Source organism: Oryzias latipes, chromosome 6 (genome assembly GCF_053564925.1).
Source record: "Oryzias latipes strain Hd-rR chromosome 6, Olatipes_Hd-rR_3.1".
NCBI lineage: Eukaryota > Metazoa > Chordata > Actinopteri > Beloniformes > Adrianichthyidae > Oryzias > Oryzias latipes.
Genome location: NC_136242.1, coordinates 2,010,512 through 2,023,368, shown reverse-complemented (window position 1 = coordinate 2,023,368; position 12,857 = coordinate 2,010,512). Strand labels below are relative to the sequence as shown.

General features: G+C 40.3%; 1 protein-coding gene across 2 annotated transcripts; it reads right to left on the bottom strand.

Annotated features, from left to right (window-relative positions):
• Positions 1–4,104: 4,104 nt before the first annotated feature.
• On the bottom strand, positions 4,105–12,837 carry ciao2a (cytosolic iron-sulfur assembly component 2A). Of its 2 annotated transcripts, none has more exons than XM_023955435.2 (5): positions 12,674–12,837; positions 8,078–8,242; positions 6,578–6,627; positions 4,592–4,637; positions 4,105–4,454 (listed from the first exon to the last, which is right to left on the bottom strand). In XM_023955435.2, exons 1-5 carry the CDS (start codon positions 12,786–12,788, stop codon positions 4,354–4,356), a joined length of 477 nt encoding a protein of 158 aa, XP_023811203.1. In that variant the 5' UTR covers positions 12,789–12,837; the 3' UTR covers positions 4,105–4,353. The 2 variants fall into 2 exon arrangements, with proteins under 2 accessions (XP_023811203.1, XP_078804334.1); XM_078948208.1 differs by lacking the exon at positions 12,674–12,837 and adding an exon at positions 12,490–12,614.
• Between the last annotated feature and the right edge of the window lie 20 nt (positions 12,838–12,857).

The following is a 12,857-nucleotide window of genomic DNA, read 5'->3' as shown; positions in this document are numbered from 1 at the left end:
AAAGTTGACCGTCGCAGAAACCAAGCCCTCTAACTAGACGTTTGCTACAAAGGTAGTAAAAAAAAAAAAAAGTAAACGATGTAAAAAACTGCAAACACATCATAGTTTTACATTTGCGAGCTCTTCCATTCTTCAGTGGGTTTTTTCTCCGGGTACTCTGGCTTCCCACACACAAAAAGTAACTCCGCCATAGTGTCTAAGTACTAGCACTTTGCCGGTCCCAAGCCCGGATAAAGGAGGAGGGTTAAATTTGTAACTGTAAGAAAACTGAAAGTTAACACGAAAACAATGATTGGTTGTTCTCAACAAGTTGAGGTTGTTTTGCCAAAAACCCAAAGAGTTGAGGTCACTGCATCCATGTGAAACAGAAATGGCTCCAATCTCAGAAACAACAGAATACTCAGGAGTAAGGATGGGTATCGTTAAAGTTTTAACGGTACTACAACTCTTATCGATACTGCTTATCGATCCGGTATTTTAACGATACTCTTATCGATACTTTGAGGATGAAAAATAAATAAATAATTAAATAACAAATTAAGAACATAAAGTGTGTTATTTCCTCATTATGCAACAACATTGTTTTTTTAACAAAACATTTTACTTCATACATGATAATGTTCCAATACACACCTGGAATGCACTTGGATGTGCTAGACCAGGGGTTGCTAACCTGTCCCTCTCAAAGAGCCATTTGGATCAGTTTCCCACTGAGATGAAAGCACAGGGAGCCGCAACACCAGTGTTAGAAAAAAAAATAAGAAAGGTCTTGTGGGGTCTAGATGACCCCACTCCCAATGTTAAAGTGCCTAGGATAGCACAAGGGTTATACAGCTGGAGAGCCCTGATGCATTGTGTAACTGGTTGCATAATTCCTATTCTGTCATGAGAAAAAAGCCCTGTTGCCTAGCAACATGACCTTATGACTCTATGGCATCATAAAGGACAGACAACGGAGAGTTTCCCGTCGCAGACACCAAACGCTCCAACTAGAGGTGTGCTACGAAGGTAGCACGCCTCCATTTGAGGAGGCTTTGCAGGAAAACACGTTGTCATGTTGTCTGCGAACAACACGAGTCCTGCAGACTTTACGCTGTCTTCGGGCGGGGGGGAGGCATGTCTGCGCATGCGTGTTTGGCTACGATATTATAAGTATTTATGACTTCAAGATGATATTTTTGGTTTCACATAACGTCATGTAAAATGTGTCATGACAGGCCAGAGATCCTGTTGTCATTAACGTCCCATGTATAATATTTTTAGGAACTAGAAAAGGTGTAAGGTGCTCAAAAGCACTGGAAGCACAACATTTCCCAACAAGACGGATAATGCTTGAATATGTCTTAACACGTCCAAACGTGGAAAATCAGACATGTCTGAACTTTCCCGAACATGTACTAACATGTAGGATCATGGATGAACATTTCTTAACACAAACATGTCGGGTTGTGCCCGTACATGTCTTAACTTTTCTGAATTTGTCCAATTGTGCCGAAAACATCCCTTAATGTGACATTACTTATAACACATTTATTAATTAAAAACATGCCACCTGCTCATAGAAAAACTCTATCAAGTGGAAGCTCATTTCATCATGTGTCATGACAGGGCCGGAGGAGCAAGGAAAGGAAGCTGCTTGGGATCTCAGGAAGTGTGGAAGTGCACTAATGTTTATGTGCAGTACATGAATTTGGCTATAAATGTATGTTTTTTTACTTGACTTTTTTCTCTGTTCTTAAGTTTTCCATCCATCCATCTTCCTCCGCTTATCTGTGACCGGGTCACGGGGGCAGCAGAATGAGCAGAGATGCCCAGACTTCCCTCACCCCAGCCACTTCCTCCAGCTCCTCTGGGGGGACCCCAAGGCGTTCCCAGGCCAGCCGAGAGACGTAGTCTCTCCAGTGTGTCCTGGGTCTTCCCTGGGGCCTCCGCCCAGTGGGACATGCCCGGAACACCTCTCCAGGGAGGCGTCCGAACTAGATGCCCGAGCCACCTCAACTGGCTCCTCTCGATGTGGAGAAGAAGCGGTTCTACTCCGAGCTCTCCGCGGGTGACTGAACTTCCCATCCTATCTCTAAGGGAGCGCCCCGCCCCCCTACAGAGGAAGCTCATTTCAGCCGCTTGTATTCAGGACCTCGTTCTTTCAGTCAAGACCCAGAGCTCATGACCATTGGTGAGTACTGGAACAAAGATCGACCGGTAAATAGAGAACTTTGCTTTTAGGCTCAGCTCTCTCTTCACCACGACGGACCGATAGAGCGACCGCATAACTTCCTTCTATATATTTTTTCAATTCTATTTTCAACATTGACCAGTCTTTAAATAGCTGGAGAGCTTTTTTCAGCCAAACAAACAAACTGGCTCTGTTGTGAGATGCTGCTGATAAAGTTGCATTCACAGTTGATTCATGACTTTTATTATATTTAAAATGATCTTTTTTTTAATGACTGTCCAATTAATTAAGTTTGTTGTATTAATCTGCCACATCTTAAAGTCTGGTCTGTGAAAATATTTTCAGACATTAAACCAGTTTGTGGTCACATACTTGTGACGCACACAAAACAGCTCATTGACATAGCATCAGAGAATCATAGCATGGGCGAGGGAGGAGCTGCAGACAAAACAAGACCCTTTTCAGTATGGTCTCCATACAATTACAATATCATTAAGTTCAGGAGAACCACAAACTGCAATCATCTCCTCTTCCATCAGGTGACCCAATGCAAAGCTTCACCAAAGTTCAGCTATTTGCACTCTGTGACAGAAACTTGGCTGCACAGCACATTGTTTCCAGAGTTCAAATATCTGAAGTTTTGCATTGGGTCACTAGATCAGGAACTACGCTTTGGTATTTTCGTGTTGATCTTATTAGCGGCTGGAGTCCAAAATCAAATGGAGGAAGAGTTGATGATTGCCGTCGGTATAAAAGGGTTTATATATTTTGCTAGAAATGGTATCAAAATAAAGATTAGTCCACAAAATCTTATTTTGTGGGATTTTCCACCAAAACAATAGCAAATATCTACGTTTTGTTCATGGCAGGCAGATAATTAAGTCACCTGAGCTAAGAAAGCTCGTAGAAAAAGAAACTAAAACGTAGCCATCTTACAATTTAAAGCCTGTTTTTGTAAAACTATGTTTGTCCCTGTGGCCAACCCAAAAACCTTGGAATGGTTTTGATTCTTGTCATGTCACAGACAGTGAAGATGCAGGCATCAGTAGAGACTGTCTGACAGTCTCAAAAGCTACTGCACGATGTGTGATGAGATAGGACCTTGCCAGAGTTTTAAACCCTATTTTCAGTATGGATCCACAGTTAAACATGGGGGGGCAGGGCGGTAGTTGTTTGATCATTTGTTGAATTTTGAACTTCTATCCAAGCATTCATTCTAAAATACACTGTATTGTAATATGGTATATACAGTGCTGAGCACTGTATATACCATATTACTACAGACAATGAAACTAATAATCAGAGGTGGATTTGTAATCAATTAATCTATTGCCATAAACTTTATTCCAAATATTTTGTGTGTACAATAAACAAAATGTGACATTTTTCCCTTAGAGGAAAACTTCCCCTAAAAAAGACACAAAGATGAACAGAAAAATCAATATGTGCATACCATAATGAACTAATGATGTGGTCAAGTTTGCACATTTAAAGATTTTGGCTCCCAGATTTGTAATTAACATTCAGTGTGTCCAACAGCATCTGTAGTGTGCGGAGCATATGACAATAAGATTGAAGAGTAACAATAAGTGCAGATCACTTTTTTCTAACATAGAACTGCATTCATTTTCTGTTCCTAAACCAACGGCTTATTTTTACAAAAGAATAGCAAAGTGTTTGTTAGAAACTCTAAAAATGATTCACTCTCAGCCTCACGTCAGTTTTTATGTGGGGATGAAAGTGTGACTCTCAAGTGGGAGGAGTCAAAACCAAACTCAGACTTTTTCCAGTTTGTGAAACAGCTCATCTTGAATTTGGTCAGGATTTCTATTGAGTTAGCTTTTTGGGAAAAGACCCTGGGAATAGAATGTGCCTTTAGTTACTTTTGTTTTTAAATGTCCTTTAGCCCCCCCACCCCCTCAGACAAAGACTGACACGCAACAGCTTTAATTCATTTAAAACATCTAAAAGTACAAATCATTTTTAAGAAAATCAGAACTTCTCAAGCATCAGTTTAAGTTTCTCTCCGCAAAAACATTTTCATCATTTTCCCTCTTGCGGCATGAGAAAAAAAAAAGGAAAAAGGGACAGTTGTTTTCCTTCTGGGTCAAAAAGGTCCAACCTGATCCTGTCCTTTGCTCAAATGGACAATTCAATCACGCACAAACACACACTGAGGCTCAGTCGTCTGGTTCCGTCACGCACTGCTCCACGATCTCTCGAAGGTTGGGGTTCTCCATAGCGGCGGCCACTCGCTCCTTATCATTGATTTGTTTGTTTACTGGTCACAGAAAAATATAGAAATGACAAAAAGTTGCATGAAAGCATCCAAGCTCGTGACAAATCAAAACAGGGAACATGAGACAGACATGCATGTGTCCTGATGGAGGGAAGTTTCATGACAGCAGAGAAACTTACTGTCTTCCTCTGTAGAATGGGTTCCTTCTGAAAGGTAAATTTCCAGCTTGAAACAAAAGACAGACAACAGAAAATTTCAGTTTACGCTGAAGGAAAAGAGGTGAAGGTCTAGAGACAAACTGGTACTGATGATAGAGAGATGAGACACTAGGCCTGCACAATATACCGCAAATTTATCGTTATCGCAATATCCAGCTCTGCAATATGCATATCGCAAAAGATGGCGAATATCGCAACAAATCGCAAACCCAAAATGTGTTAAAACAATCTTCTAGCAGCTTGAAGCATTTAACGAATCAAATAAATCCCTTTATGCTTTGACCAATCAGATGGACGCCTTCCCATTGTTGACCAATCAGATGGAGGCCTATTATGTTAACCCTGGTCCTGAAGAGCCTCAACCCTGCCTGTTTTCCAGCTCTCCTTAACCAGCTTGCTGTTGATTGGCTGACTCAAGTGATTTCACATCCTGATTGACTGAACACACCTGATTTTGGTTATCATTATCGAGCAGTCTAGGGCAGGGGTGGGCAATTCCAGGCCTCGAGGACCGGTGTGTCTGCATGATTTCAAGATAGCCTTTCCCTACTCATGGCTTATTACCTGGTTCAGGTGTGTCCAGCCAATTAGAACATGCCAGAGCAGGGTATGCTGGAAAACATGCAGGAATGCGGCCCTCAGTGCCCACCTCTGGTCTAGGGAGAATTGGAAAACAGGGTTGAGGCTCTTGAGGACCAGGGTTAGCCACCCTGACGTTTGTCCCCCATGTCGATGAGGGTCATTTGGAGTATAATTTTTAAACTGTTGCAATGAAATGGGAATGATGTTTTTGTTTATTTTTCTATTTGTTTATTTACCGCAAATTTATCGTTATCGCAATATTGATCACTAATATCCCATATCGCAAGTTTTCCTCATATCGTGCAGCCCTATGAGACACTAACTTCCCTTATCTGCCTACTCACTGCTTTTAGAACCAGAACCAGGAGTTCCTATTTTCCAAATATACTTATGTTCAGGTGTTGAAGCTAACGTGGTGACCTCTGGAGCAGCAGTTCTTAAACTACAGTAAGTGCAATCTTGGGGTACACAAAAAGCCATGGGGGTATATCAGAGGAGAAAGAGAAACAATCAGAAATTGTAATTCGGTTTAAAATGTTTGATTGGCACGTGACTAAGTTTTCTCAGAGCAATGCTGAATTGGACAATTGGATATTAAAAAAAAAACATCCAACTCCAGCTTCGACAACCAGTCAGCTCTCAGCTGAAGACATTCTTACCATGACCTCATAGGTTAAAAAACGTATTTATCAAATCGGTTTGCTAGCACTGATGAGTCTATAGGCAGCAACTAGCACGGCCAGTGATGATCCTGTGGAAAGGGATGAGTGAAGAGTTGAATGCAGAGCCTTGAACCTAGAGAGAGCATGTCGCCTCAGACTAACTAACACACATCTGGGGCTGGCGGCGCAGTAACGTAGTCACCTCCAGGAGACTTGACGGCTCACATGACTGGATACGTAACCCATTTACTGCTGTGCCTACTTTGGTTTCAGGATCTGACCAGGAGAACCTAACAGAGAATCCCACAGACAGGTCTCTGTAGGCAGAGTTTACTTCTAAAACCCTGGCATATTTCTGGATAGTACAACGGAATGAACAGCCTGTGCTGGCTAAGCGTGCTGTCAAGACTGATGCTTTTTGCCACCAAATAACCTGTGCAAAAGTGGACTCTCTTCCATTCACACACGAAAACTAAATACAGATCATGACTTTGGGTGGAAAGTGGTTTAAGACTCAGCCTTTCACAGATTGAGCCAAACAATGAAGAACTGTGTTCATCTAAACAGCACATCCATTACAAAGTGATGAGCTCCACTTGAAGTGGTTAAGTTTGCATCTGTTTTTCTGTAAGCATGCGCAGTGAATGCAGGAAGGAAGATGCATGTGTGGGGCAGCGTGCAGCTGGACAACAGGAAGGCTCACCTTGTGTTTGAAAGGCAAACAGCGCTGCAGCTTCACTTGTAGGCACAAACCTGCAAACATAGCAAGGTTCAGAAGACAACCGACACTGGAGCTTATTCCAAGAAAGAGGCCCAACTTAGCCGAAGCTGTATAGGCAGAGTTTAAGCTGGAAACATAAGAAAAAAAATTGACCTGTTCTAACTAGGACAAGTCTGAATTTGTCACACAGACACGAGAATGTCATCATCAGGGAAGCTCAGATTTAGGGATTAACCATAACAACAGATCAACAAAAACCCAATATTAAATGTATGTTATAGAAACTAACTGAAGCCTCGAAAGTGTCTTTTCCAACAGAGCTTTCAGCCTCACACGATGATTTGACATGCTAAATAATATCATTTTTATAATGATCTTATAATTAGTTAAGAATATGGTTTTCCTTACAATAAAAATGTGTGACAAACATGTATGTTCAGTATAGCAGCTGGAACTTTTTGAAAGTGTTATTAGTTCAATCCAACAATGTATTTTTGTGCTCATTAGGACCGCTCTGATTATATACAATGATTTCTAATGAATCACCCCTGCTGTGAGTCTGCATTCCTGAGCATAGTCCTTATCTGTTTGTGGTACAGGCTGTTTACAACTGCAGCTGCTTGGCTCCAGTGATCACAATCACTGACCAGAACCAGCCTGTTCACGGCGGCAGACCCAACACCCTGACCCACGTCCATTTAGAAGCAGAATGACTTTGTAGCTACAACGACCAAACCTAATCTAAATGTCTTTTCCGGGATTCAGGGCCTTACACCTATGTATTATATGCTATGTAGTATGTTTAATAGTCAAGAAAAAAAGGTAAATGGTGTATACTTGTATAGCGCTTTAGTACCTTCTTAGAAGGTCCATAGTGATTTACAGTCACAGTCCCATTCATATACTGATGGCACTACCTATAACCACCAGGAGCAATGGGGAGTTCAGTGTTGTGCCAGCAATCCAATCTTCCAATCAGAGGTCGACCGCTCTAACTTTGCACCACGACAGCCACTGAAGAAAGCCTGAATGGATGACTGGACTGAGCAGAGCTTCTTCTGTGTTGCTGTCAGTAGGAATTACCAATAAACCCCTTTACTGAGCCCTCTAGTTGTTCTTAGTGGGAAAATGACAAATATATTAGTTTTTTTTTTAATCAGAAAATAAGTCACTCCACAGTATAAGTCGCACCCCTGGCCAAACTGCAAAAAACATGACTTATTCTCTGAACACACATTAAGTTAAACTTTACTCAGCAATGGAAAGAACACCTGACCAAGAAAAGCAGACCTGTTAAAGTTTTTTGCTATTGCTAAACATTTCAGATGAGTTAGTTTTTTCACAGAACAGGAAATAGGATATTCATTACCAACAGGTCATGTTTTTCTTTCTAAAGATTTAATAACTCCGGTTCAGCTCCTGGTCAGGTCCTCTGTTCTTGTGGCTCTGGGTCCTGTCCTCGTGTCTCCATCAGTTACTCACCAATGAGAGTAGCAAGGGAGCAGTGAGGGACGGTGGGGGAAAACTTGATGATGATCAGGTACTCGTCCTCTCCCAGATCCTGGACCTCCACACATTTCTCCGTCACCACCTCCAGTTCCTCCAGCGTGTTGGGTTTCTCTGGGTCCCGGATCGATCGGATCACATCTGTTGAACGGCAGGAAAAAGCGCCTTTGAGGATCAGATCGGACTGAAGTCGCTTTCAAGGAGAAGGCTGGGGTTGACATAGCTCAGAAATTTGGGCCAGTGGTTTTTGAAATTTACTGGCCCTGCCAGAAAGTTACTGGCCCGACACCGCACACAGCGCGACCCGCCGCCGCAGGCGGCACCCAAAGCGACGGACGCCTTAACTTTAGGGCATTCCCCCCCGGAAAATTTTAATATGGTGCAATTTGATGCATTCTGGTGACATCTATTACTTATTTATACACTTTTCAATTACTGAAAATAGACCATATCATACTTATATCTGCTCTAGTCTGTTTCAGATTTTTTGAAGAGAGCACTTCAGTGTAGTAGGCAACACTAGTTAAGAAGTTTTCATGCTGCTTCTAATCACTGCTATTTCACATTTGTTCGTAATCAATAGTTAAGAAGTTTTATTTAGTTTTTTACTTTTTAGATCCTTAATTACCGTTATGTTGTTCAAATTTGCAGAGTTACTTGTTTAAAGTTGCAAAGTTACAATTACTTTTTAGTTACTTTAGTTACTTAATTAAATTGAATTAAATAATTGAAAAATTAAATTACTGAGATCATTTAGCTTTAGACTAGAAATACTTACTGCTAACAGTGTTGTAAAGAAAAACAAAATTAAGTACTTTGACATTACAGGGCTCGACATAGCCATTTGTCCGCTGGCCCGGTCCTGTTTTTCGAGCAGTGCGGACCACAAGACTTTACTTTTCACTTGTCCGCTCGGGCCACTAAAATATCTAACGGTTTATATATTCTTCACCTTTTTCAATAAAGTAAATTTTGCGAAAAGGTGTAGATTTAACTCGTCTTCATAATTTAGTTTTTCTGCTAGTCCTGTGTTCAGACTTCAAGGGTTTCTATGGGAAACCTTTGATCACTTCTCCTTCTCTCCCGCCTGCGCGCGCGCGGCTTTCACTGCCGAGCACCACGCGGCACGCGCTCACTACTTTTTTTTTTCAAACTTTATTGAATGTAACAATTCAATACAAAACAATGTTAAACAGCAACAACGAAGGAACAAGCCAGTGGGTTATTATTACATTTGATTATAAATCCGACACCGTCACTGAAGAGACACTGAAGCATGTCAGAGATGTGGAAGACATGGCAGGAATAGATAGGAATATGTTGGATGGAGTAGTGGGTATAATTAGTAGTATGGACAGCAAGATATTTAATGAATGCATTGAAGATGAAACTGTATCCACTAAGCTTTAAGCTGAATGTCAAAGAATCAAAGGCAACTCCAAATACCTGAATCTCAGACTCAAATGCAGTAGAATGTTAAACTACTTAATTTTGTTTTTCTTTACAACACTGTAAGCAGTAAGTATTTCTAGTTCGCTGAATGATCTCAGTTAGACCTGCACAATATGAGGAAAACTCGCGATATGCGATATCAGAGATTAAAATTGCGATAACGATATAATTTGCGGTATATAAACAAACAGCAAAATAACCAAATAACCATTCCCAGTTTAAAAATTATACTCCAAATGACCCACGTTGACATAGGTTACAAACATCTAACATAACAGGGCTCCATCTGATTGGTCAACAATGTGAAGGCGTCCATCCGATTGGTCAAATGCATTAAGGGATTTATTTGATTCGTTAAATGGTTCAAGCTGCCATTAGATTGTTTTAACAAATTTAAGGTTTATGATTTATTGCGATATTTGCCGTTAAAAGCACCATGAAAACTTCTGAACTAGTGTTACCTACTACACTGCAGTGCTCTCTTCAAAACATCTGAAACAGACTAGAGCAGATTTAAGTTTGATATGGTCTATTTTCAGTCATTGAAAAGTGTAGAAATAAGTGATGTCACCAGAATGCACCAAATTGCACCATATTAAAAGTTTCCGGGGGGGCATGCCCCCGGACCCCCCTAAAGTTGCAAGCACCTGCGAAGCGGCGGGTCCCGCTATGCGCGGTGTCGGGCCAGTAACTTTCAGGCAGGGCCAGTAACTTTCAGGCAGGGCCAGTAAGTTTCAAAAACTACTGGCCAGTGCAAATTTCTGGGCTATGTCAACCCCTGCATTATACTGCATTTGAGTCTGAGATTCAGGTATTTGGAGTTGCCTTTGATTCTTTGACATTCAGCTTAAAGCTTAGTGCAGGGGTGCTCACACTTTTTTGGCCTGTGAGCTACTTTTGAATCGACAATGTCTTAAAGATCTACCTATAAAATATGTATGTAAGTTTGTATATATACACCGGTATATATATATATATATATATATATATATATATATATATATATATATATATATATATATATATAAAGACATTCTCAATAGATCGCCGATTTCTGGAGTCACCATGGAAATGCGTGGTGAAAAAAAAAGAAAGCGCTACCCCTCAGTGAGACGGATTCTGAGATTTTAATGATGGCAAATGAAGATTATACGTCCATCAAAAAAGTAATACGGCTGCATCATCAAAAGAAAGAGTTTCTGCTTGTAGTAGAAGAACAGAAAAAGTAAACGCACGAGTTTCTGATCTTGTTTCCATTTTCCATGTGACGCATATATATATATATATTATCCAATTTTGCCAACTTAAATGAATTACTTCTATTGGTAACAAATAATTGAGTCAAATTTATTCTACCTAATTTTTTACGTCTATAAAACTCAATAATTGTTTCTACAACTCAAATTTACATATTTATTTAACTAAATGTCATATTACTCCAATTCAATTAATATTTTTCCATCTTAATTATTTATATTTCTTGAACTCTCATATGTCTAACTTTGAGCCGGCAGATATGCTCATTTTTATAACAATAAAAAGGACGAAAAAAAATCACGGAGTGCATAAATTCATTAAAGAATTTACCGTCAATGCCATTACAATAATAATTGGTAGGGGTGCTATATAAACTCACCATCCTCTCCTTCGCTCTCACTCATGGTGCAGAGACGTAAGCATAGTAGGACAAAATAACTCGGCAAATCACAGTAAAACAGCTAAATAACTAAACACATTTGGTCAAAAACCCACACTTACAGTAAACCCTTGTTTTTCGCGGGGGTTACGTTCCAAAAAGAACCGTGATAGACAAAATCCGTGAAGTAGAAACCTCTATTTTTTTACAATAATTATCTAATTAAATACTCTATTATACATTGAAAAGAAAGAACAAACCATTTTACAGGCTCAAGCATACTTTAGAAACATTTTTTTCAACAAATAACTTCTGTACTGTCAAATAATAATTTTAATCATCAATGTGAACAGAAGGCTTCAAGTCGCGGAGATTAGCCCCGCCCACCGCGACCCGAGTTTTGGATTAAACGGGAGAAAATGTAAAATGACTATGAAAAAAATACAAAGTACAGTGGGACAAATAGTGACTCAGGTGTATTTCACTGCTCTTCAGAGTGAGCAGCTGCATCCTGACTCCGCTCTGCAGTGTTTTCTTCTTCTGAAGCCCGCGGTGCAGCTGTGTTTGTTCAGGAAAAGAAGATAGTGATAGGCTGTTGATGTCGCTCTTATTTCTTCTTTGCAAAAAGATCCTTACACACTGACATGCCACCATCAAGAGAATTTTCACGTACGTAATGTAAATTTGACAAGCTGTTTTACGTACATGCACATATTAAACTGCAACATCATTGACGCACATGTAGAGAAGAAGCGGAGTGACTTTTTAGCCAATGAGAATGCAGAACACAATGCACGATGCAAATCCGTAAAGTGGCAAAACCGTGAAAAATAAACCGCGTTATAGCGAGGGATCACTGTAAACCCAAATCCGTCCAGACAGGCAAAGGGGATGGTATCCCACAATCCCTTGCAGTACAGATCTAACAGCACCACCAAAGTTACACTTACTTAATTGAATTAATTTGAATGAAAGTAAAATAAATGTCTGAAAACTATGTGTTATTTTTTAAGTTGACTTAACAAAAAAAATTATTTATCTTAACTGAAGCAAATAATTAAGTTGGATAAAAGTAAAAAAGTATATTTTTCCAAAATCCATATGTGGTCTTATCACCCTCTCATGGTGGAAAAACTAAAGTATTATCTGAGCTTCTTCATCCACTAAATCATCTTTAAATGGACACACCATGCTGCTTCACCTCTCTGAAAACAAACTAAACTTCAACTAAACCTGCTCAAGACCATGTTATGTTCAGAGCATGAGCTACTATGGCAACTTGACATATCCTGAAACATACCTCCATTTCTGGAACCGAAAGCTGAGGTTATCAACTTCCTTAGACTCAAATTTACCGTGGGAGCTAGCATAACCTGCTTTCTGGAATACCTCCCTGGTCCATCCAATAAGTTTGAAATGTTTGGTAACACGTGATCTCAGCTCCTGACAAGTGACGTAGCTAAGATCGGACCGAGTGCGCTTACCGTAAACTTCTAACGCCTTTTCCTCCATTTTTGTCCTTTTATCCGCACCCCTTTTTTCAACAAGCTGTAAAACCTGAGAGACGCTCAGCAATGCGAGGCGCAACACCGACTCCATACTCCTAAAAGCGCCATAATAAACGAACCCGACCGAAGCGACGACAGACTGAGGAGGAAGTGAAAGACG

Excerpts from the sequence above, each read along its gene's own strand:
- ciao2a (XM_023955435.2), bottom strand. The coding sequence starts at position 12,788 with ATGGAGTCGGTGTTGCGCCTCGCATTGCTGAGCGTCTCTCAGGTTTTA. Across the intron at positions 8,243-12,673 it reads AAAGGCGTTAGAAGTTTACG|ATGTGATCCGATCGATCCGG; the intron begins GTAAGCGCACTC and ends GCCGTTCAACAG. Across the intron at positions 4,638-6,577 it reads GTTTGCCTTTCAAACACAAG|CTGGAAATTTACCTTTCAGA; the intron begins GTGAGCCTTCCT and ends TTTTGTTTCAAG.